Source organism: Mobula hypostoma, chromosome 28 (assembly GCF_963921235.1).
Source record: "Mobula hypostoma chromosome 28, sMobHyp1.1, whole genome shotgun sequence".
Classification (NCBI taxonomy): Eukaryota; Metazoa; Chordata; class Chondrichthyes; order Myliobatiformes; family Myliobatidae; genus Mobula; species Mobula hypostoma.
The window spans coordinates 34061156-34089019 of record NC_086124.1 but is presented as its reverse complement, the minus strand read 5'-3'; the positions used below and the strand labels follow the sequence as shown (position 1 = coordinate 34089019).

At 56.2% G+C, this 27864-nt stretch overlaps 1 protein-coding gene across 1 annotated transcript in view; it reads right to left on the bottom strand.

Moving 5' to 3' along the window:
* The window catches only part of LOC134338800 (protein kinase C alpha type-like), a 171071-nt gene that overhangs the window by 68105 nt on the left and 75102 nt on the right, over positions 1-27864 (bottom strand). The window contains exons 5-13 of the mRNA XM_063034869.1: positions 27578-27709; positions 26317-26473; positions 20678-20812; positions 19002-19098; positions 18809-18868; positions 17854-17919; positions 16617-16682; positions 15483-15548; positions 5780-5845 (exon numbers count right to left, since the gene is read on the bottom strand). Coding sequence (XP_062890939.1) covers positions 5780-5845; positions 15483-15548; positions 16617-16682; positions 17854-17919; positions 18809-18868; positions 19002-19098; positions 20678-20812; positions 26317-26473; positions 27578-27709 — 845 coding nt within the window. The remainder of the gene's footprint in view (positions 1-5779; positions 5846-15482; positions 15549-16616; positions 16683-17853; positions 17920-18808; positions 18869-19001; positions 19099-20677; positions 20813-26316; positions 26474-27577; positions 27710-27864) is intronic.

Below are 27864 nucleotides of genomic sequence, written 5' to 3'. Positions count from 1 at the left end.
AGAGAGGGAGGGGCAAGGAGAGACAGAGAGGGAGACAGTGAGAGGGGAGGGAGAGTGGGAGATGGGAAAGAGAAAGGGACAGAGGGAGGGACAAGAGATAGACAGAGAGAGAGGGAGAGAATCTGATGATCAACACTCCGTGTCCCAACACACACTCCTGGGGTCAGACACAGAGTGAAGCTCCCTCCACACCGTCCCATCACACACTCCCGGAGTCAGACACAGAGTGAATCTCCCTCCACACATCCCATCACACACTCCCGGGGTCAGACAGAGAGTAAATCTCCCTCCACACCGTCCCATCACACACTCCTGGGGTCAGACACAGAGTGAAGCTCCCTGCACACAGTCCCATCACACACTCCCGGAGTCAGACACAGAGTGAAGCTCCTACCACACCGTACCATCACACACTCCCGGAGTCAGACACAGAGTGAATCTCCCTCCACACCGTCCCATCACACACTCCTGGGGTCAGACACAGAGTGAATCTCCCTCCACACCGTCCCATCACACACTCCCGGGGTCAGACACAGAGTGAATCTCCCTCCACACCGTCCCATCACACACTCCCGGGGTCAGACACAGAGTGAATCTCCCTCCACACCGTCCCATCACACATTCCCGGGGTCAGACACAGAGTAAATCTCCCTCCACACCGTCCCATCACACACTCCCGGGGTCAGACACAGAGTAAATCTCCCTCCACACCATCCCATCACACACTCCAGGGGTCAGACACAGAATAAAGCTCCCTCCCCACCGTCCCATCACACACTCCTGGGGTCAGACACACAGTGAAGCTCCCTCCACACCGTCCCATCACACACTCCCGGGGGCAGACACAGAGTGAATCTCCCTCCACATGTCCCATCACACACTCCCGGGGTCAGACAGAGAGTAAATCTCCCTCCACACCGTCCCATCACACACTCCTGGGGTCAGACACAGAGTGAAGCTCCCTCCACACCGTCCCATCACATACTCCCGGAGTCAGACACAGAGTGAATCTCCCTCCAAACTGTCCCATCACACACTCCTGGGGTCAGACACGGACTGAGTTTCCCTCCACACCGTCCCATCACACACTCCTGGGGTCAGACACAGACTGAATTTCCCTCCACACCGTCCCATCACACACTCCTGGGGTCAGACACAGACTGAATTTCCCTCCACGCCGTCCCATCACACACTCCCGGGGTCAGACACAGAATAAAGCTCCCTCCCCACTGTCCCATCACACAGTCCCGGGGTCAGACACAGAGTGAAACTCCCTCCACACCGTCCCATCACACACTCCCGGGGTCAGACGCAGAGTGAATGTCCCTCCTCACTGTCCCATCACACACTCCCGTCGTCAGACGCAGAGTGAAACTCCCTCCACACCGTCCCATCACACACTCCCGGGCTCAGACACAGGGCGAGAATTTTTGTGTACTTACCGGTGAGTAGAATCCCTTCTGCTTTGGGACTGACTGACCCTGATATTGAGGACGTGGGGATAAGGGCTGAAACATGAGTTAAACCGAAGTTTGAAAATGAGAGTGGTTTTGGTGTGAAAGAGGTTCTTTCAGGTTGTTATAGCCGGGAATGATACTGGGGATGATCTCCCTACACCGATTAAATGCTCTCAATCGTGTCCATCTCAAATCGTTCTGACAACCAAGAGAGGGGGAGAGTGAGAGACAGAGAGGGGGAGAAAGACGGGCTGAGAAAGGGAGGGAGAGAGAGAGGGAGGGGCAAGGAGAGACAGAGAGGGAGACAGTGAGAGGGGAGGGAGAGTGGGAGATGGGAAAGAGAAAGGGACAGAGGGAGGGACAAGAGATAGACAGAGAGAGAGGGAGAGAATCTGATGATCAACACTCCGTGTCCCAACACACACTCCTGGGGTCAGACATAGAGTGAAGCTCCCTCCACACCGTCCCATCACACACTCCTGGGGTCAGACACAGTGAAGCGCCCTCCACACCGTCCCATCACACACTCCCGGGGTCAGACACAGAGTGAAGCTCCCTCCACACCGTCCCATCACACACTCCCGGAGTCAGACACAGAGTGAATCTCCCTCCACACATCCCATCACACACTCCCGGGGTCAGACAGAGAGTAAATCTCCCTCCACACCGTCCCATCACACACTCCTGGGGTCAGACACAGAGTGAAGCTCCCTCCACACCGTCCCATCACACACTCCCGGAGTCAGACACAGAGTGAAGCTCCTACCACACCGTACCATCACACACTCCCGGAGTCAGACACAGAGTGAATCTCCCTCCACACCGTCCCATCACACACTCCTGGGGTCAGACACAGAGTGAATCTCCCTCCACACCGTCCCATCACACACTCCCGGGGTCAGACACAGAGTGAATCTCCCTCCACACCGTCCCATCACACACTCCCGGGGTCAGACACAGAGTGAATCTCCCTCCACACCATCCCATCACACATTCCCGGGGTCAGACACAGAGTAAATCTCTCTCCACACCGTCCCATCACACACTCCCGGGGTCAGACACAGAGTAAATCTCCCTCCACACCATCCCATCACACACTCCAGGGGTCAGACACAGAGTAAATCTCCCTCCACACCGTCCCATCACACACTCCTGGGGTCAGACACACAGTGAAGCTCCCTCCACACCGTCCCATCACACACTCCCGGGGGCAGACACAGAGTGAATCTCCCTCCACATGTCCCATCACACACTCCCGGGGTCAGACAGAGAGTAAATCTCCCTCCACACCGTCCCATCACACACTCCTGGGGTCAGACACAGAGTGAAGCTCCCTCCACACCGTCCCATCACATACTCCCGGAGTCAGACACAGAGTGAATCTCCCTCCAAACTGTCCCATCACACACTCCTGGGGTCAGACACGGACTGAGTTTCCCTCCACACCGTCCCATCACACACTCCTGGGGTCAGACACAGACTGAATTTCCCTCCACACCGTCCCATCACACACTCCTGGGGTCAGACACAGACTGAATTTCCCTCCACGCCGTCCCATCACACACTCCCGGGGTCAGACACAGAATAAAGCTCCCTCCCCACCGTCCCATCACACACTCCTGGGGTCAGACACACAGTGAAGCTCCCTCCACACCGTCCCATCACACACTCCTGGGGTCAGACACAGAGTGAAGCTCCCTCCACACCGTCCCATCACATACTCCCGGAGTCAGACACAGAGTGAATCTCCCTCCAAACTGTCCCATCACACACTCCTGGGGTCAGACACGGACTGAGTTTCCCTCCACACCGTCCCATCACACACTCCTGGGGTCAGACACAGACTGAATTTCCCTCCACACCGTCCCATCACACACTCCTGGGGTCAGACACAGACTGAATTTCCCTCCACGCCGTCCCATCACACACTCCCGGGGTCAGACACAGAATAAAGCTCCCTCCCCACTGTCCCATCACACAGTCCCGGGGTCAGACACAGAGTGAAACTCCCTCCACACCGTCCCATCACATTCTCCCAGGGTCAGATGCTGAGTGAATCTCCCTCCACACTGTCCCATCACACACTCCCGTCGTCAGACGCAGAGTGAAACTCCCTCCACACCATCCCATCACACACTCCCGGGCTCAGACACAGGGCGAGAATTTTTGTGTACTTACCGGTGAGTAGAATCCCTTCTGCTTTGGGACTGACTGACCCTGATATTGAAGACGTGGGGATAAGGGCTGAAAAATGAGGTAAGCAGAAGTTTGAAAATAAGAGTGGTTTTGGTGTGAAAGAGGTTCTTTCAGGTTGTTATAGCCGGGAATGATACTGGGGATGATCTCCCTACAACGATTAAATGCTCTCAATAGTGTCCATCTCAAATCGTTCTGACAAACAAGAGAGGGGGAGAGTGAGAGACAGAGAGGGGGAGAAAGACGGGCTGAGAAAGGGAGGGAGAGAGAGAGGGAGGGGCAAGGAGAGACAGAGAGGGAGACAGTGAGAGGGGAGGGAGAGTGGGAGATGGGAAAGAGAAAGGGACAGAGGGAGGGACAAGAGATAGACAGAGAGAGAGGGAGAGAATCTGACGATCAACACACCGTGTCCCATCACACACTCCTGGGGTCAGACACAGAGTGAAGCTCCCTCCACACCGTCCCATCACACACTCCTGGGGTCAGACACAGAGTGAAGCTCCCTCCACACCGTCCCATCACACACTCCCGGAGTCAGACACAGAGTGAAGCTCCTTCCACAGCGTCCCATCACACACTCCCGGAGTCAGACACAGAGTGAATCTCCCTCCACACCGTCCCATCACACACTCCTGGGGTCAGACACAGAGTGAATCTCCCTCCACACCGTCCCATCACACACTCCCGGGGTCAGACACAGAGTGAATCTCCCTCCACACCGTCCCATCACACACTCCCGGGGTCAGACACAGAGTAAATCTCCCTCCACACCGTCCCATCACACACTCCCGGGGTCAGACAGAGAGTAAATCTCCCTCCACACCGTCCCATCACACACTCCTGGGGTCAGACACAGAGTGAAGCTCCCTCCACACCGTCCCATCACACACTCCCGGAGTCAGACACAGAGTGAAGCTCCTTCCACACCGTCCCATCACACACTCCCGGAGTCAGACACAGAGTGAATCTCCCTCCACACCGTCCCATCACACACTCCTGGGGTCAGACACAGAGTGAATCTCCCTCCACACCGTCCCATCACACACTCCTGGGGTCAGACACAGAGTGAATCTCCCTCCACACCGTCCCATCACACACTCCCGGGGTCAGACACAGAGTGAATCTCCCTCCACACCGTCCCATCACACACTCCCGGGGTCAGACACAGAGTGAATCTCCCTCCACACCATCCCATCACACATTCCCGGGGTCAGACACAGAGTAAATCTCTCTCCACACCGTCCCATCACACACTCCCGGGGTCAGACACAGAGTAAATCTCCCTCCACACCATCCCATCACACACTCCAGGGGTCAGACACAGAGTAAATCTCCCTCCACACCGTCCCATCACACACTCCTGGGGTCAGACACACAGTGAAGCTCCCTCCACACCGTCCCATCACACACTCCCGGGGGCAGACACAGAGTGAATCTCCCTCCACATGTCCCATCACACACTCCCGGGGTCAGACAGAGAGTAAATCTCCCTCCACACCGTCCCATCACACACTCCTGGGGTCAGACACAGAGTGAAGCTCCCTCCACACCGTCCCATCACATACTCCCGGAGTCAGACACAGAGTGAATCTCCCTCCAAACTGTCCCATCACACACTCCTGGGGTCAGACACGGACTGAGTTTCCCTCCACACCGTCCCATCACACACTCCTGGGGTCAGACACAGACTGAATTTCCCTCCACACCGTCCCATCACACACTCCTGGGGTCAGACACGGACTGAGTTTCCCTCCACACCGTCCCATCACACACTCCTGGGGTCAGACACAGACTGAATTTCCCTCCACACCGTCCCATCACACACTCCTGGGGTCAGACACAGACTGAATTTCCCTCCACGCCGTCCCATCACACACTCCCGGGGTCAGACACAGAATAAAGCTCCCTCCCCACTGTCCCATCACACAGTCCCGGGGTCAGACACAGAGTGAAACTCCCTCCACACCGTCCCATCACATTCTCCCAGGGTCAGACGCTGAGTGAATCTCCCTCCACACTGTCCCATCACACACTCCCGTCGTCAGACGCAGAGTGAAACTCCCTCCACACCATCCCATCACACACTCCCGGGCTCAGACACAGGGCGAGAATTTTTGTGTACTTACCGGTGAGTAGAATCCCTTCTGCTTTGGGACTGACTGACCCTGATATTGAAGACGTGGGGATAAGGGCTGAAAAATGAGGTAAGCAGAAGTTTGAAAATAAGAGTGGTTTTGGTGTGAAAGAGGTTCTTTCAGGTTGTTATAGCCGGGAATGATACTGGGGATGATCTCCCTACAACGATTAAATGCTCTCAATAGTGTCCATCTCAAATCGTTCTGACAAACAAGAGAGGGGGAGAGTGAGAGACAGAGAGGGGGAGAAAGACGGGCTGAGAAAGGGAGGGAGAGAGAGAGGGAGGGGCAAGGAGAGACAGAGAGGGAGACAGTGAGAGGGGAGGGAGAGTGGGAGATGGGAAAGAGAAAGGGACAGAGGGAGGGACAAGAGATAGACAGAGAGAGAGGGAGAGAATCTGACGATCAACACACCGTGTCCCATCACACACTCCTGGGGTCAGACACAGAGTGAAGCTCCCTCCACACCGTCCCATCACACACTCCTGGGGTCAGACACAGAGTGAAGCTCCCTCCACACCGTCCCATCACACACTCCCGGAGTCAGACACAGAGTGAAGCTCCTTCCACAGCGTCCCATCACACACTCCCGGAGTCAGACACAGAGTGAATCTCCCTCCACACCGTCCCATCACACACTCCTGGGGTCAGACACAGAGTGAATCTCCCTCCACACCGTCCCATCACACACTCCCGGGGTCAGACACAGAGTGAATCTCCCTCCACACCGTCCCATCACACACTCCCGGGGTCAGACACAGAGTAAATCTCCCTCCACACCGTCCCATCACACACTCCCGGGGTCAGACAGAGAGTAAATCTCCCTCCACACCGTCCCATCACACACTCCTGGGGTCAGACACAGAGTGAAGCTCCCTCCACACCGTCCCATCACACACTCCCGGAGTCAGACACAGAGTGAAGCTCCTTCCACACCGTCCCATCACACACTCCCGGAGTCAGACACAGAGTGAATCTCCCTCCACACCGTCCCATCACACACTCCTGGGGTCAGACACAGAGTGAATCTCCCTCCACACCGTCCCATCACACACTCCCGGGGTCAGACACAGAGTGAATCTCCCTCCACACCGTCCCATCACACACTCCCGGGGTCAGACACAGAGTAAATCTCCCTCCACACCGTCCCATCACACACTCCCAGGGTCAGACAGAGAGCAAATCTCCCTCCACACCGTCTCATCACACACTCCCGCGGTCAGACACATTGAGGAGCTGTTCTGATTTAGTTGGGAGGAATCCGAGGAAAAACTACTGCAACACACATCAAAGTTGCTGGTGAACGCAGCATCTGTTGTTGTCCCCTTCACCATCAGGTCTGACCACGTGAAGGTGTTGGGGATCTGGTTCGGAGGGGCCGAGGCGTGCAACAGGAACTGGCAGGAGCGGACTGCCAAGGTGAAACAGAAACTGGGACTGTGGGGAGGGCGCTTCCTGTCGATAACGGGCAAGAACCTGGTCATCAGGTGTGAGGTGCTCTCAGGGCTGCTGTACTTGGCGCAGGTGTGGCCCGTCCCCCGCTCCTACAGCTCGGAAATCACCCGGGCTGTCTTCAGATTCGTCTGGGGATCCAAGATGGAGCGGGTGAGACGGACCGTCATGCACAAGTCCCTGGACAACGGGGGCAAGAACGTCCCCAATGTCGCCCTCACCCTGATGGCCAGCTTCGTATGTGGCTGCATCAGGTTGTGTGTAGAGCCCAGGTATGTGGGCACCAAGTACCACTATGTGCCCAGGTTCTACCTGTCGCCCTGGCTACGAAGGATGGGTCTGACCCCACTCCCGCGCAACGCCCCAGTTAGCTGGTCGTTGCCGGCATACCTGTCCTACGTAGCAAAGTTCTTCCAGGAGAACGCCTTTGACCACAGGGCCATCAGGCAGTGGTCGGCACGTAGTGTCCTGCAGGCACTGCAGGAGAAGGACGTGATGGACACAGTGGGGTGGTTCCCTGAGCAGACTGTCCAGTTCATCTGGCAAAATGCCTCATCGCCAGACCTCACCAACAGGCACCAAGACCTCACCTGGCTGGCGGTGAGAGGGGCCCTCCCAGTCAGAGCCCTCCTGTACGCCCGGAACGTTGCCTCTGCACCCCACTACCCACGGGAGGACTGCAGTGAGGAGGAGTCTGCGACCCACCTCTTTGCACACTGTCAGTTCGCAACGAGGGTGTGGAGGAGGATGGACGGGCTAGTGTCACGTTTTATCCCCAGCAGCTGCGTAACAGAGGACTCTCTGATCTACGGGCTGTTCCCGGGGACACACACGGAGACCAACGTCTGGTGCTGCTGGCAGATCATCAGCTCGGTGAAAGACGCTCTTTGGTCAGCCCGAAACTTGATGATCTACCAGCACATGGAGATGTCCGTGGGAGAATGCTGCCGACTGGCACATTCTCGGCTGCAGGAGTACGTGCTGAGGGACGCACTGAAACTCGGTGCAGCCACCGCAAGGGCCCGGTGGGGAAGGACCACAGTATAGGTTTCTCCACCCGTGGGAGTGGGAGGGGTCGGGGGGCGGGGAGTATACCCCTCAACAATGATATGCTAAGCTGAACTACTGGAGTGCCACGTGGGTGGCTATAAATACGGATATGTACTGTGTATAATGGAAACGTATGTAAAGGATGAAAAGTTATTGAATGGTTTATTGTATATATTTATTTTTGAATAAAGTATATTTTGAAATAAAAAAAATCTGTTGCTTGAATTTGCAGCATCTGCAGAATTCCTGTTGTTTGCGAAAAACTACTGCATAAGGTTTCGTGAGATACTTGGAGGTGGTTCGAAAAGACTCTTGGACATCTGAGTGAGGAGCTGGGTTAGTGTGGAAGCTTCGTTTGGAGTTTTTGTACCAGTTTGGACTGGGTTGTTGGCGGCTGCGAATTGCGCAGCTCCCAGCTGCGGCGGCTGGCAACTCGCCAGGAAGCCGGTTCGCTCCAAGAACCGGAGGCAAACGCCGTCGTTCCCCCACTAACATCGGGGCAACGTTCCTCCTCATTTATCTTCCTGATTCTCGTCCGGTGTCAGAGCCGGAGCATCTGAAAGGACGTCTCGACCTCTCCCGGCCTGGGTCTCTGCAAGTCTGACGGAGCCTTTCCTGGCGCCGAGCCAGCAAGGTACTGTCGACTGCAAACTTTTCCGGCCAGTTATATCGATTCGCTGCAGGACTTCTAACTGGCACCGCTGTAAAATTCTCGATTCGGAAATAGCGCCAGCATGCCGGACCGGTCTCCAGGGAGTCGCGGGCCTTCGGGGAGCTACGCAAGGGCGGCTGCCTCCCCGGCCTCGGACAACGTCCTGTTTCGGTCGGTGAAGGTGGAACGCGGGGTGCAATGTATTTTGCGCCCTGGAATGACACTAGAAAAGTGTGCGGAGGCCATGGAGGACCTGGTGGGGAAAGGTGGTATTTTGGCCACCGAAAAGGAGTTCGGGAAGGCGGTGTTCTATTTGGCGAATGAAGAGCTAGTGCACCGGGCCCTAAGCAGGGGAGTCACGGTAGAAAACATCTTTTTACAGATGGAGCTGGTGACAGCCCCCACACAACGCATCGTCCTCGGTCACGTTAAACCTTTCATTCCCAACGAGGACCTGCTTCCCCCACTGGTCCGTTTAGGGCAAGTAAGGTCGGAGATTACTGCCATCCGACACAAATTTTAGAGACGCACCCTCCGCACCGTAATCTCTTTCCGGCGTCAGGTATTCATGCAGGTGGAAAGGGAGGACGACGTTAAGGGCCGGTTTACTGTCCGGCACGGTGGGGTGGACTATCAGGTGTATTGGAGGCTCCGAGCGCCCACGGTGCCATGCGTGCAGGGAGGTGGGGCATTTTCGGAGGGACTGTCCTACCACCCGAAATCCTAGGGAGCCCACTTCGGGCACCAGAGCCCCAGCTACCTCTGCCCCTGATCCTACTCCTGCGCCTGACCCTCCCCCAACCCCTCACCCTGCCCCTGATCCTGCCACGACCTCTCACCCTGCCCCTACTCCTACGGTTGTTTCGGTCCCTGTTCCCTGTGGTTCAGGTGGGGGACGGGGTGGAGCCTGTGCGGGGCAAAAAAGCAAAGAAGAAGTCCAGACGCCCTAAGAAGTCAGCCCCCGAGACCGCAGAGCTCACGCCCATTTGCCCTGAAGTAGAGCGGGAGGATCGCCGAGGTGCGCAGGTGGACGGGGCGGTGGAAGCGGAGAGCACCGCCCCGTCGGTGAATCCTGCACCTGTGGGCTCCTCCGGCATGAAGAGGAAAAGGGGAATGTTCCCCAAAGAGGGCAGGGAATGTAGATGCGGGGGTGTCCCAGGAAGGGGTGGGAATCCGGGCGGAGGTTGGTCCCTGATGCAGCCACCAGTCCGGTGGTGGATCGTGTGGTTGTGCAGAAAGCTGGTGCTAGCCCTGTTTGCACAACTTAAGACAGACCCGGAGCCCTCCACCCAGGACACAGTAGTAGGCGCCTCCCTGGCGGCAAGTGTGTTGCATAATATGAGAGGGGAGGAGACCAAACTCTCTCACTGTCAGCATCAGGCTGCCGGTGAATCCCGTGGACCAGAGGCGCTGGGGTCCCCTTCGTGCCTGTCTCCTAGGGAGGGTGGTATACTCTGCATGCCAACCCCATCGGCTGGTGGCCTGCAGGGAGTCCCTGGGGATCCCTCCATTGTTGTAACTGTGGATGGGACCGATGCGACGGTGGAGCGGGCAGGTGTGAATGGGGTGCCCGCTGCGCAATGTGGGTTACGGGTGGAGCCATCCATTGGAACACACGGGGAGGAAGATGGGGGATCTATTTGCAGTGAGGGGTTGGAGGGAGACTCCTTTGATAGTGAGACATTGGACATCCTCACCCGCCCCCCCAGAAATCCCCATTGATACCGGCGGAGGAAATTAGGGAGTGCATTCTCAACTCTGAGGGTGCAAAGCATCGGCCTAAGCGAGCCTCGCTTCGCTGGCCCAGCATGCCGAGTCTGGTGAAGTCCCTGCGAGTCGTCCTCAGACGGAAGGGGAAGAGGAATGCGGTGGTGGGGAATGACAGGCGGCAGCTGAAATCCTTCCTGGATGACCTGGTAAGGGAAATCAGAGCGAGAAGCAGCCTCGCTCCTTCAGGAGATGGTGGGTCACAGGGAAGGGTACTGGTGCCGAGGCCTCGTGTGCTCCCGACATGAAGCTTACCATAGCGTCCTCTCCGCAGTTATAACGATCTCTCAGTCCTCAGGGATGGGCGGTATGCGGTGAGTTTCCTGCAGGAAACCCATACCATCCCCGGGGACGAGTCTGCTTGGCTCCTGGAGTTCAGGGTGGGGTCTACATGAGCCACCTCTAGCGGGGTGGCGATCCTGTTGGCCCCGACCTTCCAGACAGAAAACGGAGGGTCCAAGACGTTGTGCCCGGCCGCCTGCTCCAGCTGGCTGTGCGCCTGGGTGGTGTACCATTGCATTTTATCAATGTGTACGCTCCCAGGCGCGGTGTGATGCAGACCCGCCTATTCTGTCAGCTGTCCACCCTGCTGAGCTCCATCGATCCTGGGGACTGCGTCATCCTCGGGGGGGATTTCAATTGCACCCTCGAGGCGGAGGACCGCTCGGGCCTCCAACGCGACCCAGCAGCGGCAAAAAAGTTAAAGGTTAAATGTTAAAGCTCCTTTGACTTGGTGGACAGCTGGCGGAATCTTCACCCCGACTCTAGCGCCTTCTCGAGAAGGCCTAGAGAAGGAGGTTCCAGGATAGACCGCATTTACATCTCTCGGGCCTACGTTTCCCGCGTGACGGCGTCCTCCATGCGGCCAGTGTCGTGCTCGGATCATCACCTTGTGTGGATGGAATTTATTCCACTACACCCTCGGGTGGGATCCGGGTATTGGCATTTTAACAACCGGCTGCCGGAGGACAGCCGATTCCGGGATTCGTTCCGAGCGTTCTGGGTCTCCTGGAAGGAGAGGCGGAGAGAGTTCCGCTCCCTATGGCTGTGGTGGGATGTGGGCAAAGCCCACATCGGGTTTTTATGTCGGGAGTACACTAGGGGGTCGACAAAGAGGTGGGGCTCTGAGATTCAGCGGCTTGAGAGAGCGTTGCTTGACCTGGAGTCCAGCCTCGGTCCGACCGCTGGAGACCAGCAACTGTGGCAGGAATACCAGGAGAAGAAGGACGCACTAAGGGACCTGCAGCTTCAGCAGTCCCGAGGTGCGTACGTGAGGTCACGGATCCAAATGCTGCAGGATTTGGACCGTGGCTCACCCTTCTTCTACTCGGTGGAGAGGTGGCGGGGAGTTCAGAAGCAGCTAGTGGAGCTGCTGGCTGCCGATGGCTCCTCCATCACAGACCCTGATGGAATTAACAACGAGGTCCGTTCATTCTATCGGTCCTTATTCTCGCGGGATCCGTCAAATGCGGAGGCGTGTAATGAGGTCTGGAAGGATTTGCCCAAGGTCAGCCCAGAGGACGCAGTGCGTCTGGATGCCCCCCTGACTCGGGAGGAGCTGTCCACTGCCCTTCGGCAACTCCGGAGGGGCAAGTCCCCTGGCTTGGATGGACTGAGTGTTGAGTTTTATCAGGCTTTTTGGGGATGTCCTGGGGGATGATTACAGCCATGTCCTAGGGGAGAGTCCAGCCACCGGAGAAATGCCCCTCTCATGGCGAAGAGCTGTTGTGGTCCTACTGCCCAAGAAGGGAGACCGCCACCTGCTAAAGGACTGGCGGCCGGTCTCCCTCTTGTGCACGGACTACAAGATCTTCGCCCGGGCAATGGCCAACCGTCTGGGTTCGGTAATTGGACAGGTGGTCCATCCTGACCAATCTTACACAGTCCCGGGAAGCTCCATCCAGGACAATGTCCACCTAGTACGGGACCTGATCCACTTACTCCAGGAGACTGGGACCCCGGCAGCGTTTCTTTCTCTTGACCAGGAGAAGGCGTTTGACCGGGTGGACCACAGTTTCCTGCTGGGCACCCTGCAGGCTTTTGGGCTCGGACCACACTTTGTGGCCCGAGTTCGGCTCCTGTACTCTGCCGCAGAGTGCCTTGTTAAGATTAACGGATCACTGACAGCACCCATTCCCTTCAGAAGAGGAGTACGTTAGGGGTGCCCCATGTCTGGTCAATTATATGCGATCCGTGTCGAGCCATTCCTCAGCCTTCTTCGGGGAAGGCTGACAGGTCTGGTTCTGCATGAACCGGACACGGAGGTCGTCCTCTCGGCCTACGCCAATGATGTACTCCTCATGATTACAGATCCCTGTGACCTGCGGAGGATGCGCGAGTGCCAAGAAGTTTTCTCGGCGGCATCCTCCACTAGGGTCAACTGGGCGAAATGTTCCGTACTCTTAGTAGGCCAGTGGCAGGGGGACTCCCTGCCGGAGGAGATGAGAGCTTTTGAGTGGAGCACCAGACGCCTTCTCTAGTCTGAGTCTACCTGAGTCCTTCTGGGGAGACCTGGCTGGCGAACTGGCAGGACCTGGAGGCAAAGGTCATGGCCCAGCTGGGGCGCTGGTCAGGCCTTCTCAGGGTGCTTTCCCATCGAGGCAGGGTGGTGGTCATAAACCAGCTGGTGGCCTCCATGTTGTGGTACCGGATGGTCACCTTGGCCCCTCCTGCCCCTTTTGTTGCGAGAATGCAGAGGAAGCTGGTGGACTTCTTCTGGGGTAACAGGAAACACTGGGTCTCTGCAGCGGTTCTGAGTCTCCCAGTAGGAGAGGGCGGACAGTCGCTGGTGTGTGTACGTACGCGAATGGCGGCTCTCCGCCTCAGGACTCTGCAGAGATTCCTGTACGCCGAGCGCCCTCCCAGGTGGCACGTGTTGGCGACTTTCTTCCTCCGGAGGGGCTGCTGCCTTCACGAAGATATGCAGCTACCACCGGCGGGCGTCAGCCGTGCTGCTTTGCAGAGGCTGCCCGGCTTCTATCAGGACCTACTGAGAGTCTGGAACATGGTTGCCTCAGGCCGGGAATCCCCTCCTCTGGCAGAGGGTGGGGTCCTGGCCGACCCTTGCCCTGTTTCAACGGATGTTGGTATGGCTCAGGTGTGTGGATCGACTCAGGCTGAGCTGCTCGTCGGCCCAGGCCCGCAGCCTTACCCGAGAGACGAACCCACACAACTTGAGCCGTCTTTCATCGACACCCACTATCCCATTCAGGGATGCAGGCAGGAGGTATCTGTATGGGCTGCTGCTCCACACCCTCCACTTCCTAGCCCTTGTCCACCGTCCCGACACGCCATGGCGGTCGGTCTTTCCACCTGGAGGTGAGGGGGGTCCCCAATGGAAGTCCCTTAACAAGGGAGTCCTCCCCATGCACCTTGGGGATCTCGGCTGGAGGGTGCTGCATAGAGCGGTGCCCTGTAATAAGTTCTTTAGTTTGTACACGGATCTCCCAGCCGCGTGTCACTTCTGCGGGCTGGAGAAGACCGTGTACCATATGTACGTGGAGTGTGCGAGACTGCAGCCCCTTTTCACGTATTTGCGTGGGCTGCTTCTCGCCTTCTGGTTGCATTTCAGTCCCACCCTATTCATATATGGTCATCCAGTAAGGAGGGGGGCACAGAGGGATGAGGATGTCCTTGTCAACTTGCTCCTGGGGCTGGCAAAAATTGCCATCCGTAGCTCCTGGAAAACGGTGGCAGGTGGTTCTCCCCGGGCTGACTGCCTGGCTATGTTTAGGGGGTATGTTCGTGCTCGGGTGAACATTGAAAAGGAACACGCACAGTCCACGGCGACCGTAGAGGTGTTCCGGGACCATTGGGCTCCGCGGGGTGTAAATGCCATCATTGATAGAGATGGGAATATTTTGGTTTGCATTGTCTATTTGTAGTGAAGTAATTGTGTTAGTCACTGTTTTGTGTATATTGTATAGCACCGATATTTGTAATAAAAACAAAAAACAGGGGTCTGACACAGAGTGAAACTCCCTCCACACTGTCCCATCACACACTCCCGGGATCAGACACAGAGTGAAGCTCCCTCCACACCATCCCATCACACACTCCCGGAGTCAGATACAGAGTGAATCTCCCTCCACACCGTCATGTCACACACTCCCGGGGTCAGACACAGAGTGAATCTCCCTCCACACCATCCCATCACACACTCCGGGGGTCAGATGCAGAGTGAAGCTCCCTCCACACCGTCCCATCACACAATCCCGGAGTCAGACACAGAGTGAATCTCCATCCACACCGTCCCATCACACACTCCCGGAGTCAGACACAGAGTGAATCTCCCTCCACACTGTCCCATCACACACTCCCAGGATCAGACACAGAGTGAATCTCCCTCCACACTGTCCCATCACACACTCCCGGGGTCAGACACAGAGTGAATCTCCCTCCACACCATCCCATCACACACTCCCAGGGTCAGACACAGAGTGAAGCTCCCTCCACACTGTCCCATCACACACTACCGGGGTCAGACACAGAGTGAAGCTCCCTCCACACCGTCCCATTTCACACTCCCGGAGTCAGACACAGAGTGAATCTCCATCCACACCGTCCCATCACACATGCCCGGGGTTAGATGCAGAGTGAAGTTCCCTCCACACTGTCCCATCACACACTCCCTGGGACAGACACAGAGTGAAGCTCCCTCCACACTGTCTCATCACAGACTCCTGTGGTCAGACACACACTGAATCTCCCACCACACCATCGCATCACACACTCCCGGGGTCAGACACAGGGCTAGAATTTTTGTGTACTTACCGGTGAGAACAATCCCTTCTGGTTTGGGACACACGGACTCTGATATTGAGGACGTGGGGATAGGGGCTGAAAAATGATGTAAACATAAGTTTGAAAATGACAGTGGTTTCATTGTGAAATTCACCCGGTGATCACCCTGTGCAGTGGGACAGAGACTGGAGAGTGGGGGGTGGGCAGAGACGGGGAGTTCCCACCTTCAGGTGAGAGTGAGGGAAAGTGTATGGCAGTGAGGGGCTTTGGGGAAGGAGAGTGGAGATATGAGAGGGAGTAGGGGAGAGAGAGAGGGAGAGGGGTACGGAGGGAGAGAGAGTGTTTGATGACTTACAGATTGCAAAAGCTACGTCCACCGCACAGTCTCCCCACACACGCGGGGTGAGACGCAGAGTGAAGTTCCCTCTACACCATCCCATCACACACTCCTGGGGTCAGACACAGAGTGAATCTCCCTCCACACCGTCCAATCGCACACTCCCAGGGTCAGACACAGAGTGAATCTCCCTCCACACTGTCCCATCACACACTCCCGGTGTCAGACACAGAGTGAAGCTCCCTCCACACTGTCCCATCACACGCTCCCAGGGTCAGACACAGAGTGAAACTTCCTCCACACCATCCCGTCACACACTCCCAGGATCAGACACAGAGTGAAGCTCCCTCCACACCGTCCCATCACACACTCCCGGGGTCAGACACAGAGTGAAACTCTCTCCACACCGTCCCATCACACACTCCCGGGGTCAGACACAGAGTGAAGCTCCCTCCACACCGTCCCATCACACACTCCCGGGGTCAGACACAGAGTGATGCTCTCTCCACACCGTCCCATCACACACTCCCGGGGTCAGACACAGAGTGAATCTCCCTCCACACCGTCCCATCACACACTCCCGGGGTCAGACACAGAGTGAATCTCCCTCCACACCGTCCCATCACACACTCCCGGGGTCAGACGCAGAGTGAAGCTCCCTCCACACTGTCCCATCACACACTCCCTGGGACAGACACAGAGTGAAGCTCCCTCCACACTGTCTCATCACAGACTCCTGTGGTCAGACACACACTGAATCTCCCTCCACACCGTCCCATCACACACTCCCGGGGTCAGACACAGGGCGAGAATTTTTGTGTACTTACCGGTGAGAACAATCCCTTCTGGTTTGGGACACACGGACTCTGATATTGAGGACGTGGGGATAGGGGCTGAAAAATGATGTAAACATAAGTTTGAAAATGACAGTGGTTTCATTGTGAAATTCACCCGGTGATCACCCTGTGCAGTGGGACAGAGACTGGAGAGTGCGGGGTGGGCAGAGACGGGGAGTTCCCACCTTCAGGTGAGAGTGAGGGAAAGTGTATGGCAGTGAGGGGCTTTGGGGAAGGAGAGTGGAGATATGAGAGGGAGTAGGGGAGAGAGGGAGGGAGAGGGGTACGGAGGGAGAGAGAGTGTTTGATGACTTACAGATTGCAAAAGCTACGTCCACCGCACAGTCTCCCCACACACGCGGGGTGAGACGCAGAGTGAAGTTCCCTCTACACCATCCCATCACACACCCCTGGGGTCAGACACAGAGTGAAACTTCCTCCACACCGTCCCATCACACACTCCCGGGGTCAGACACAGAGTGAATCTCCCTCCACACTGTCCCATCACACACTCCCGGGGTCAGACACAGAGTGAATCTCCCTCCACACCGTCCCATCACACACTCCCGGGGTCAGACACAGAGTGAAGCTCCCTCACACTGTCCCATCACACACACGCGGGGTGAGACGCAGAGTGAAGTTCCCTCCACACCATCCCATCACACACTCCTGGGGTCAGACACAGAGTGAATCTCCCTCCACACCGTCCAATCACACACTCCCAGGGTCAGACACAGAGTGAATCTCCCTCCACACTGTCCCATCACACACTCCCGGTGTCAGACACAGAGTGAATCTTCCTCCACACCGTCCCGTCACACACTCCCGGGGTCAGACACAGAGTGAAGCTCCCTCCACACCGTCCCATCACACGCTCCCAGGGTCAGACACAGAGTGAAACTTCCTCCACACCATCCCATCACACACTCCCGGGATCAGACACAGAGTGAAGCTCCCTCCACACCGTCCCATCACACACTCCCGGGGTCAGACACAGAGAGAAGCTCCCTCCACACCGTCCCATCACACACTCCCGGGGTCAGACACAGAGTGAAACTCCCTCCACACCGTCCCATCACACACTCCCGGGATCAGACACAGAGTGAAGCTCCCTCCACACCGTCCCATCACACACTCCCGGGGTCAGACACGTAGTGAAGCTGCCTCCTCACCGTCGCATTACACACCCCCGGGGTCAGACACAGGGCGAGAATTTTTTTGTACTTACCGGTGAGAGCAATCCCTTCTGGTTTGGGACTGACGGGCCCTGATATTGAGGACTTGGGGATATTGGCTGAAAAATGATAAGTTTGAAAATGAGAGTGGTTTCATTGTGAAATTCATTCGGTGATCACCCTGTGCAGTGGGACAGAGACTGGAGAGTGGGGGCAAGGGGGAGTTCCCACCTACAGGTGTGAGTGAGAGAAAGTGTATGGTAGTGAGGGGCTTTGGGGAAGGAGGGGAGGGAGAGGCAGGGAGAGGCAAACAGAAGGAAAGAGAGAGAACAACAGAGAGAGTGTTTGAAAATGAGAGTGGTGTTCGTGTGAATTCACCCGGTGATTACCCCTGTGCAGTGGGACAGAGAGTTTTTGGAAGTAAGTGATTAATAGAGAGGGTTGGGAGTGATTTTGAGTGAATGAGAGCAAAAAATGGAAATATTGTGAGGGATTGAGAGTGACTGAGAGATAGAGAGAGACTGTGACAAAGAGCAGTATGGAGGTCTTTGTATTGCTGCTGTTGTGTGTGGGTGTGTTGGTGACTGTACATCTGACAGTGAACAGACTGCTGACTGGTGTGTGTATGTGTGGGAGAGAGTGAGTCTATGTCCGTGTGTGCGTCTGACTGTCTGCTGTGATTGTGTGTCTACACTTGTGTCAGTATGCACGAGCCTGTGTGTGTTTGTATGTTTATGGGGATCAGTGTGTGAACTTCTCGAACAGGAATCTGATTGTCTGGTGTGTGTGTGTCTGTCTGTGTGTGAGTGTGTGTGTGTGTCTGTGTGTGAGTGTGTGTCTGTCTGTGTGTGAGTGTGTGTGTGTCTGTGTTTGTGTGTGGGTGTGTGTGTGTGCCCTTGTGTGTTTGTGTGTGTGGGGGGGGGTGTGTGTATCTGTATGTGTGTGTGTGTGTCTGTGTGTGTCTGAGTGTGTGGGGTGTGTGTGTGTGGTTTAGTGTATGTGATTTACCTGGGTCTGCGCTCCGTCCTGCGTGCCCGTACGTGGTTCTCGTGTCCTGCGCAGTATCGTCTGCAGGGGGAAGTGACACACTGAGATGTCAGACAGCAAGTGGGGAATGACAGGGTGGGGACAGGAGGAGCTCCCTGTGACTGGGATCCTCCTGTGCAGAGGTTTTACGAGGGGTGGAGAGGGGTTGCGTTACCTCCAGCTTCTTACACAGCTCAGCCTGGTCCTCGGCCGAATCTGAAACCACAGGGACATTGAAGTATTCTCCTTCTTCCTGGGCCAGCAGTTTAAACCTGGGGGTTGGAGAAAGTGGGGACAAGGGAAGGGGGTTAGGGGGAAAGAGAGTGCGTGAGAGAGGGGAGAGAGGAGGGAGGGAGGGGGAGAGGGGGTTGAGAAGGTGGGAGAAAGGGGGAGAACAGGGAAGAGAGAGGGGAAAGGGGGAGCAAGAGGGGGATGGGGCGTAGGAGAGAGGGGTGTGTGGAGAGGAGGGGTGGGAACAATGTCTGATTAGATTGTCTTGTTGTTACACATTTGCTCCATGCGACATTGCCTATCCTGTGCTACTTTGGCCCAAGTTTGTGACACATTTGACCTTCGTTTGATCTCATTCGGGTGATGTTCGATCACAGTTTCTGTCGTGTTTGGTGAGCTTTCCTTCTGTCCGGGGTGATTATTAGATCGTGTTTGGATTTTGGCAGTGCCTTGATTGAAAGATGTTTGAGCTATTCTCAGACCATGTTTCATGTTTGATCCATGTTCAGCCATGTTATGTCTATGTAAGCTCATGTAAGTCCATGTTCTGTCCAGACAACAGGTTGCGTTTCCTCCATTTGAGGGTCGGGTTTGGGACGTGTTCAGCAAGTGTTCAGGCCGTGTATGGTCTGTGTATGGCCTGTTTGAAGGTGAGGTTTGGAATGTGTTCAGTAAGAGTGCAGGCTGTGTCCGGTCTGTGTTTGGCCCATTTGAAGGTCGGGTTTGGGAAGTATTTGGTTTGCGTTCAGGCCATGTGCAGTCCGTGTTTGATCCATTTGAATATCAGGCTTGGGACCTGTTTTGTAAGCGTTCAGGCCGTATACAGTCTGTGTCTGGTCCGTTTGAATGTCGGGTTTGGGATGTGTTCGGTAACTGTACAGGACATGTGTAATTTGTGTATGGTCGATTTGAATGTCGGGTTTGGGAATTATTTGTTAAATGTTGAGGCCATGTACAATCTGTGTTTGGTCCATTTGAATGTCGGGTTTCGGACGTGTTCAGTAAGCGTTAAAGCCGTGTACAGTCAGTGTTTCTTCCGCTTGAAGGTCGGGTATGGGATGTATTCGGGAAGTGTACAGGGTGTGTACAGTCTGTGTTCGGTCCACGTGGAGGTCTGGTTTGGGAAGTAAGTTTGGGTCACATACAGTTTGAGTTTGGTGCATTTGAAGGCTGTGTTTGGGACGTGTCAGTAAGCGTCCAGGTGACGTGCAGTCCGTGTTTTCTCCATTTGAGTTCGAGTTTGGGATGTGTCAGTAAGCGTTCAGGCCTGCACAGTTTGTGTTCGGTGCATTTGAAGGTCAGGTTTCAGATCTGTTCAGTCCATGTTTGGTGTGTTTGAAGGTCGGGTTTGGGATGCGTCAGTAAGCGTTCAGGCCGTGTACAGTTCGCGTTTGCTCCATCTGAAGTTCAGGTTTGGGAAGTATTCGGGAAGCTTTCAGGTGTGTACAATCCGTGTTTGGTCCATTTCAAGGTTGTATTTGGGACGTGTTCGGTAAGCTTCAGGCCGTGTACAGTCCTGTTGGGTAAGTTTTTAGCCGTTCTCAGGCCCTGTTCAGTCTGTGTTTTGGACACATGTGAACCGTGTTCATTCCATGTCTGTTCTGTGGAGGAAATGCTCACCAGCTATCCACAGGGATGTTGTATAGCTCCGAGATTCCGAAAGACATGGCTCCCATGAAGTCATTACGGGACGTCCGGTCCCAGTCCCAGACCTCCACCAGGAGACGGCGTTCCCGATCTGATGGCTTCAGGGAGCTGGGTGGGGGGGTGTGGGGAAGAGGGAGGGGAGAGAGAAAGAGAGGGGTACGGGGGTGTTGGTGATGGAGAAAATAAAGGGAGAGAGAGAGAAAGGGGAGAGGGGAAGAGATCCAGCAGGAGAGAGAGATGGGAAGATAGAGGAGATAGAGGGAGTGAGAGAGAGTGAAGGGGGGAGAGAAGGGGAAGAGAGGAGAAGAGAGATCGGGTGAGTAAGGAACAGAGAGAGGGGAGGGTGGGTGAGAGAGGAGAGAGTTGGTTAGAGAGGAAGTGGGAGAGAGGGAGAAGAAGGGGAACATAAGCGGGAGAGACGGGGACAGAGAGGCGGAAATGGTAAAGAGAGAGGGAGAGGGGGAGAGAAAGGGGAGAGATAGGCAAGTGGGGGAGTGGGGAGAGAGAGAACGGAGAGATGGGGGAAGATGTGGAGAATTTTCAAATGAGTCATGAACCATGAGACACAACTTTCCTTCTCCCCATTTTTTACCCACTTCCCTCTCCTTCCCACTCTCTGTCCCCTCCCCACTCACCACCCCACACTCCCTCTCCCCTCCCCACTCACCACCCCACACTCTCTCTCCCCTCCCCACTCCTTCTCCCCACTCACCACCCCACACTCTCTCTCCCCTCCCCACTCCTTCTCCCCACTCACCACCCACACTCTCTCTCTCCCCTCCCCACTCACCACCCCACACTCTCTCTCCCCTCCCCACTCACCACCCCACACTCTCTCTCCACACCCCTCTCCTTCTCCCCACTCTCTACGAACTCACCTCTGCTTCTCCCCACTCACCTGTCCTTTCCCCACTCACCTGTCCTTCTCCCCACTCACCTGTCCTCTCCACTCACCTGTCCTTCTCCCCACTCACCTGTCCTCCCCACTCACCTGTCCTCCCCACTCACCTATCCTTCTCCCCAATCACCTGTCCTTCTCCCCACTCACCTGTCCTTCTTCCAACTCACCTGCCCTTCTCCCCATTCACTGTCCTTCTTCCCACTCACCTGTCGTCTCCATCCACCATCCTTCTCCCCACTCACCTGTCCTCTCCACTCACCTGTCCTTCTCCCCACTCGCCTGTCCTTTCCCCACTCACCTGTCCTCCCCACTCACCTGTCCTTTCCCCACTCACCTGTCCTTCTCCCCACTCACCTGTCCTCTCCACTCACCTGTCCTTCTCCCCACTCACCTGTCCTCCCCACTCACCTGTCCTCCCCACTCACCTATCCTTCTCCCCAATCACCTGTCCTTCTCCCCACTCACCTGTCCTTCTTCCAACTCACCTGCCCTTCTCCCCATTCACTGTCCTTCTTCCCACTCACCTGTCGTCTCCATCCACCATCCTTCTCCCCACTCACCTGTCCTCTCCACTCACCTGTCCTTCTCCCCACTCGCCTGTCCTTTCCCCACTCACCTGTCCTCCCCACTCACCTGTCCTTTCCCCACTCACCTGTCCTTCTCCCCACTCACCTGTCCTCTCCACTCACCTGTCCTTCTCCCCACTCACCTGTCCTCCCCACTCACCTGTCCTCCCCACTCACCTATCCTTCTCCCCAATCACCTGTCCTTCTCCCCATTCACCTGTCCTTCTTCCAACTCACCTGCCCTTCTCCCCATTCACTGTCCTTCTTCCCACTCACCTGTCGTCTCCATCCACCATCCTTCTCCCCACTCACCTGTCCTCTCCACTCACCTGTCCTTCTCCCCACTCGCCTGTCCTTTCCCCACTCACCTGTCCTCCCTACTCACTTGTCCTTCTGCCCACTCACCTGTCCCCTCCCCATTCACCCGTCCTCTCCCCACTCACCCATCCTCTCCCCACTCACCTGTCCTTCTCCCCACTCACCTGTCCTTCTCCCTACTCACCTGTCCTTCTCCCCACTCACCTGTCCTCCCCACTCACCTGTCCTTCTCCCCACTCACCTGTCCTCCCTACTCACTTGTCCTTCTGCCCACTCAGCTGTCCTTCTCCCCACTCACCTGTCCTCTCACCCACCTGCCTCTCCACTCACCCGTCCTCCCCCCGCTCACCTGTCCTCTCCCCACTCACCTCTCTTCTCCACTCACCCATCCTTCTTCCCACCCACCTGTCCTCTACACCCACCTGTCCTTCTCCACACTCACCTGTCCTTCTTCCAACTCACCTGCCCTTCTCCCCATTCACTGTCCTTCTTCCCACTCACCCGTCCTTCTCCACACTCACCCGTCCTCTCTCCACTCACCCGTCCTTCTCCCCACTCACCTGTCCTCTCCACTCACCTGTCCTTCTCCCTACTCACCTGTCCTTCTCCCCACTCACCTGTCCTCCCCACTCACCTGTCCTCCCTACTCACTTGTCCTCCACGCTCACCTATCCTTTCCACACTGCCCTGTCCTCCCCACTCACCTGTCCTTCTCCCCACTCAGCTGTCCTTCTCCCCACTCACCTGTCCTCTCACCCACCTGCCTCTCCACTCACCCGTCCTCCCCCCACTCACCTGTCCTCTCCCCACTCACCTCTCTTCTCCACTCACCCATCCTTCTTCCCACCCACCTGTCCTCTACACCCACCTGTCCTTCTCCACACTCACCTGTCCTTCTTCCAACTCACCTGCCCTTCTCCCCATTCACTGTCCTTCTCCCCACTCGCCTGTCCTTTCCCCACTCACCTGTCCTCCCTACTCACTTGTCCTTCTGCCCACTCACCTGTCCCCTCCCCATTCACCCGTCCTCTCCCCACTCACCCATCCTCTCCCCACTCACCTGTCCTTCTCCCCACTCACCTGTCCTTCTCCCTACTCACCTGTCCTTCTCCCCACTCACCTGTCCTCCCCACTCACCTGTCCTTCTCCCCACTCACCTGTCCTCCCTACTCACTTGTCCTTCTGCCCACTCAGCTGTCCTTCTCCCCACTCACCTGTCCTCTCACCCACCTGCCTCTCCACTCACCCGTCCTCCCCCCGCTCACCTGTCCTCTCCCCACTCACCTCTCTTCTCCACTCACCCATCCTTCTTCCCACCCACCTGTCCTCTACACCCACCTGTCCTTCTCCACACTCACCTGTCCTTCTTCCAACTCACCTGCCCTTCTCCCCATTCACTGTCCTTCTTCCCACTCACCCGTCCTTCTCCACACTCACCCGTCCTCTCTCCACTCACCCGTCCGTCTCCCCACTCACCTGTCCTCTCCACTCACCTGTCCTTCTCCCTACTCACCTGTCCTTCTCCCCACTCACCTGTCCTCCCCACTCACCTGTCCTCCCTACTCACTTGTCCTCCACGCTCACCTATCCTTTCCACACTGCCCTGTCCTCCCCACTCACCTGTCCTTCTCCCCACTCAGCTGTCCTTCTCCCCACTCACCTGTCCTCTCACCCACCTGCCTCTCCACTCACCCGTCCTCCCCCCACTCACCTGTCCTCTCCCCACTCACCTCTCTTCTCCACTCACCCATCCTTCTTCCCACCCACCTGTCCTCTACACCCACCTGTCCTTCTCCACACTCACCTGTCCTTCTTCCAACTCACCTGCCCTTCTCCCCATTCACTGTCCTTCTTCCCACTCACCCGTCCTTCTCCACACTCACCTGTCCTTTCCCCACTCACATGTCCTCTCCACTCACCTGTCCTTCTCCCTACTCACCTGTCCTTCTCTCCACTCACCTGTCCGCTCCACTCACCTGTCCTTCTCCCCACTCACCTGTCCTTTCCCCACTCACCTGTCCTTCTCCCCACTCTCCTGTCCTCCCTACTCACTTGTCCTTCTGCCCACTCACCTGTCCTTCTGCCCACTCACCTGTCCTCTCCACTCATCTGTTCTTCTCCCTACTCACCTGTCCTTCTCCCCACTCACCTGTCCTCTCCACTCACCTGTCCTTTTGCCCACTCACCTGTCCTCCACGCTCACCTATCCTTTCCCCACTGCCCTGTCCTCCCCACTCACCTGTCCTTCTCCCCACTCACCTGCCCTTCTGCCCACTCACCTGTCCTCTCCACTCATCTGTTCTTCTCCCTACTCACCTGTCCTTCTCCCCACTCACCTGTCCTTCTCCCCACTCACTTGTCCTCCTGCCCACTCACCTGTCTTTCTGCCCACTCACCTGTCCTCCACACTCACCTATCCTTTCCCCACTGCCCTGTCCTCTCCACTCACCTGTCCTTCTCCACACTCACCCGTCCTTCTCCACACTCACCCGTCCCCTGTCCTTTCCACCCACCCATCCTTCTTCCCACTCACCTGTCCTCCCCACTCACCTGTCCTCTCCACCCACCCATCCTTCTTCCCACTCACCTGTCTTCTCCACCCACCTGTTCTCTCCACCCACCTGTCCTTCTCCACACTCACCTGTCCTTCTCCACACTCACCTGTCCTCTCCACCCACCTATCCTCTCCACACCCACCTGTCCTTCTCCACACCCACCTGTCCTTCTCCCGACTCACCTGTTCTGCTCCCGACTCACCTGTCCTTCTCCCGACTCACCTGTCCTGCTCCCGACTCACCTGCCCTTCTCTCTACTCACTTGTCCTTCTCCCCACTCACCTGTCCTCTCCACCCACCCATCCTTCTTCCCACTCACCTGTCCTCTCCACCCACCTGTCCTCCTCCACACTCACCTGTCCTCTCCACCCACCTGTCCTCTCCACCCACCTGTCCTTCTCCACACTCACCTGTCCTGCTCCCCACTCACCTGTCCTTCTCTCCACTCACCTGTCCTCCCCACTCATCTGTCCTTTCTCCATTCACCTGTCCTTTCTGCACTCACTCTCTTCTGACCATCACTCTCCTTCCCCACTTTCTACTTTGCTCCCCTTCTCCCGCCCTTCCTCTTTTCGCTGCTTCCTCTCTCAAAGTGAAAGGAAATTTCTTATTAAAGTCCATGTACGTCACCATATACAACCCTGAGGTTCATTTCCTTCTGGGCACTTACAGGAAAATAAAGAAATAAAATAGATATTTATGAAAAACAAAGACTGACATTGCGCAAAAGTATAATCACACAAAGAAAAATAATACTGAGAACATGAGATGAAAAATCTTGGAGGTGTGTCCATAGGTTATGAGAGCAGTTTGGGAATGGGGTGAGTGAAGTTGAGTGATGTTATCCTCCGGTTCAGACCCTGATTGTCGAGAGGTGATAACTGTTCCTGGACCTGGTGGTGTGAGTCCTGAGGCTCCTGTACCTCCTTCCTGATAGCATTGGTACTTCCGTACCAGGCTGTCATGCAGCTGGCCAATATACTCTCCACCACACATCCATGCAACGTTTGTCACAGTTTTAGATGTCATGCCAAATCTTGGCAAAATTTCAAGAAAGTAGAGGCAGTGCCGTGCTTTGTGATGATGTGTCCACAACAGGTCCTCTGGATCGATAACTCTGAGGAATTTAGAGTTATCGACACTCTCCCCATCCATCCTCCCCGCCTTCACCCCCTCCCTACCCGCCCCTTCGCTCCCTTTCCCGTTCCTCTCCCCTACGCACACTCTCCCTCCTCCCACACCCCTTCCTGTAGGTGCTGAGAGGGCCCTCACAAGGTGAAGGATTCGTTCCAGATGGGGTTGAGGGTTGACCGGATCGTACGGGTCTTTTGTTTACTTTGTCCTTTGGGGTCTGGGATCAACTTGAGCTTCACGTAGGGATCTGACAGTCCATTCGGATCCATCGGGATCAGATTCCGGGCTTCACCAACTGCGGGGGTTGGGGGGGAGGAGAGAGAATGGGGAAGAGGGGGCAGGGGGAGGGGAGAGAGAGGGGGTTGGGATAAAAAAAGGGAAGAGAGAAGGGGAGGGAGAAGCAGGAGAAAGAGAGATGAAGAGCGAGGGAGAGGGTGAAGAGAGAGATGGGAGAGGATGAAGAGCGAGGAAGAGGGTGAAGAGTGAGGGAGAGGATGAAGAGAGAGGGAGAGGATGAAGAGAAAGAGGGTGAAGAGCGAGGGAGAGGGTGAAGAGAGAGATGGGAGAGGGTGAAGAGAGAGACAGGGGAGGGTGAAGAGCGAAGGAGAGGGTGAAGAGCGAGGGAGCGGGTGAGGAGCGAGGGAGAGGGTGAAGAGAGAGACGGGAGAGGATGAAGAGCGAGGGAGAGGGTGAAGAGCGAGGAAGAGGGTGAAGAGAAAGAGATGGGAGAGGCGGCAGAGAGAAAGGGGGAAGGGTGAGAGAGGAGAGAGGATAGCAAGAGAGGGTGATGGGGAGACAGGAACAAGAGAGAGTGGGGAGAGATGGGGGTGAGCAAGGAGGAAGAGGGGAGAGAAAGAGGGGAAGGGGAGAGAGAGGGGTTAGAGAGAAAGGGGTGATGGGGAGAGAAGAGAGAGAGGGGTTAGAGAGAGTGGGGAGAGAGAAGTAGGGAGAGGAGAGAGAGGGGAGAGGGTGGTGAGAGTGGGGGAGGGAGTGAGAGGAGGAGAGAGATGGTGAGAGAAGGTGAGGAAGGAGAGAGGTGGAAGAGAGGGGAGTGGGGGGAGAGAGGTGGGGTGAGATTGAAGAGTGTGAGTTCCGTCACTGCTGCTCCCACAGTGTGGAGCTGCCACACCGCCCCTCCCATTGCGTGCAGATCCCTCACTGCCCCTCCCAAGGCTTGGGGCTCCATCATTGACCCTCCCACAGTGTGGAGCTTCCTCACCATGACACCCACAACTCAAAGCTTCCTCGCTGCCACTTCTACAGGACAGAATACCCTGGCCACCCCCCCCCACTGCCCCTTCTAGGGATACAGTTACCCTGACCCCCCGCCCCCCCGTCACTGCCCGTTCTAGAGAACCAGTTACCCTGACCCCCCCCCCTCACTGCCCCCAGGACAAACCTGTGACGTGAAGCTCGTTGTCAGTGTGGATCTCACACTTGAGGTGAATGCGACCGCGTCTCTCTGTGTGGTCCATCCCACACAGGCTGGGCACGTTGTTCACACACCGTTTGTGCACGTTCATCTCGCAGCCTGAAACAAACATAGAAACATAGAAAATAGGTGCAGGAGTAGGCCATTCGGCCCTTCGAGCCTGCACCACCATTCATTATGATCATGGCTGATCATCCAACTCAGAACCCTGCCCCAGCCTTCCCTCCATACCCCCTGACCCCTGTAGCCACAAG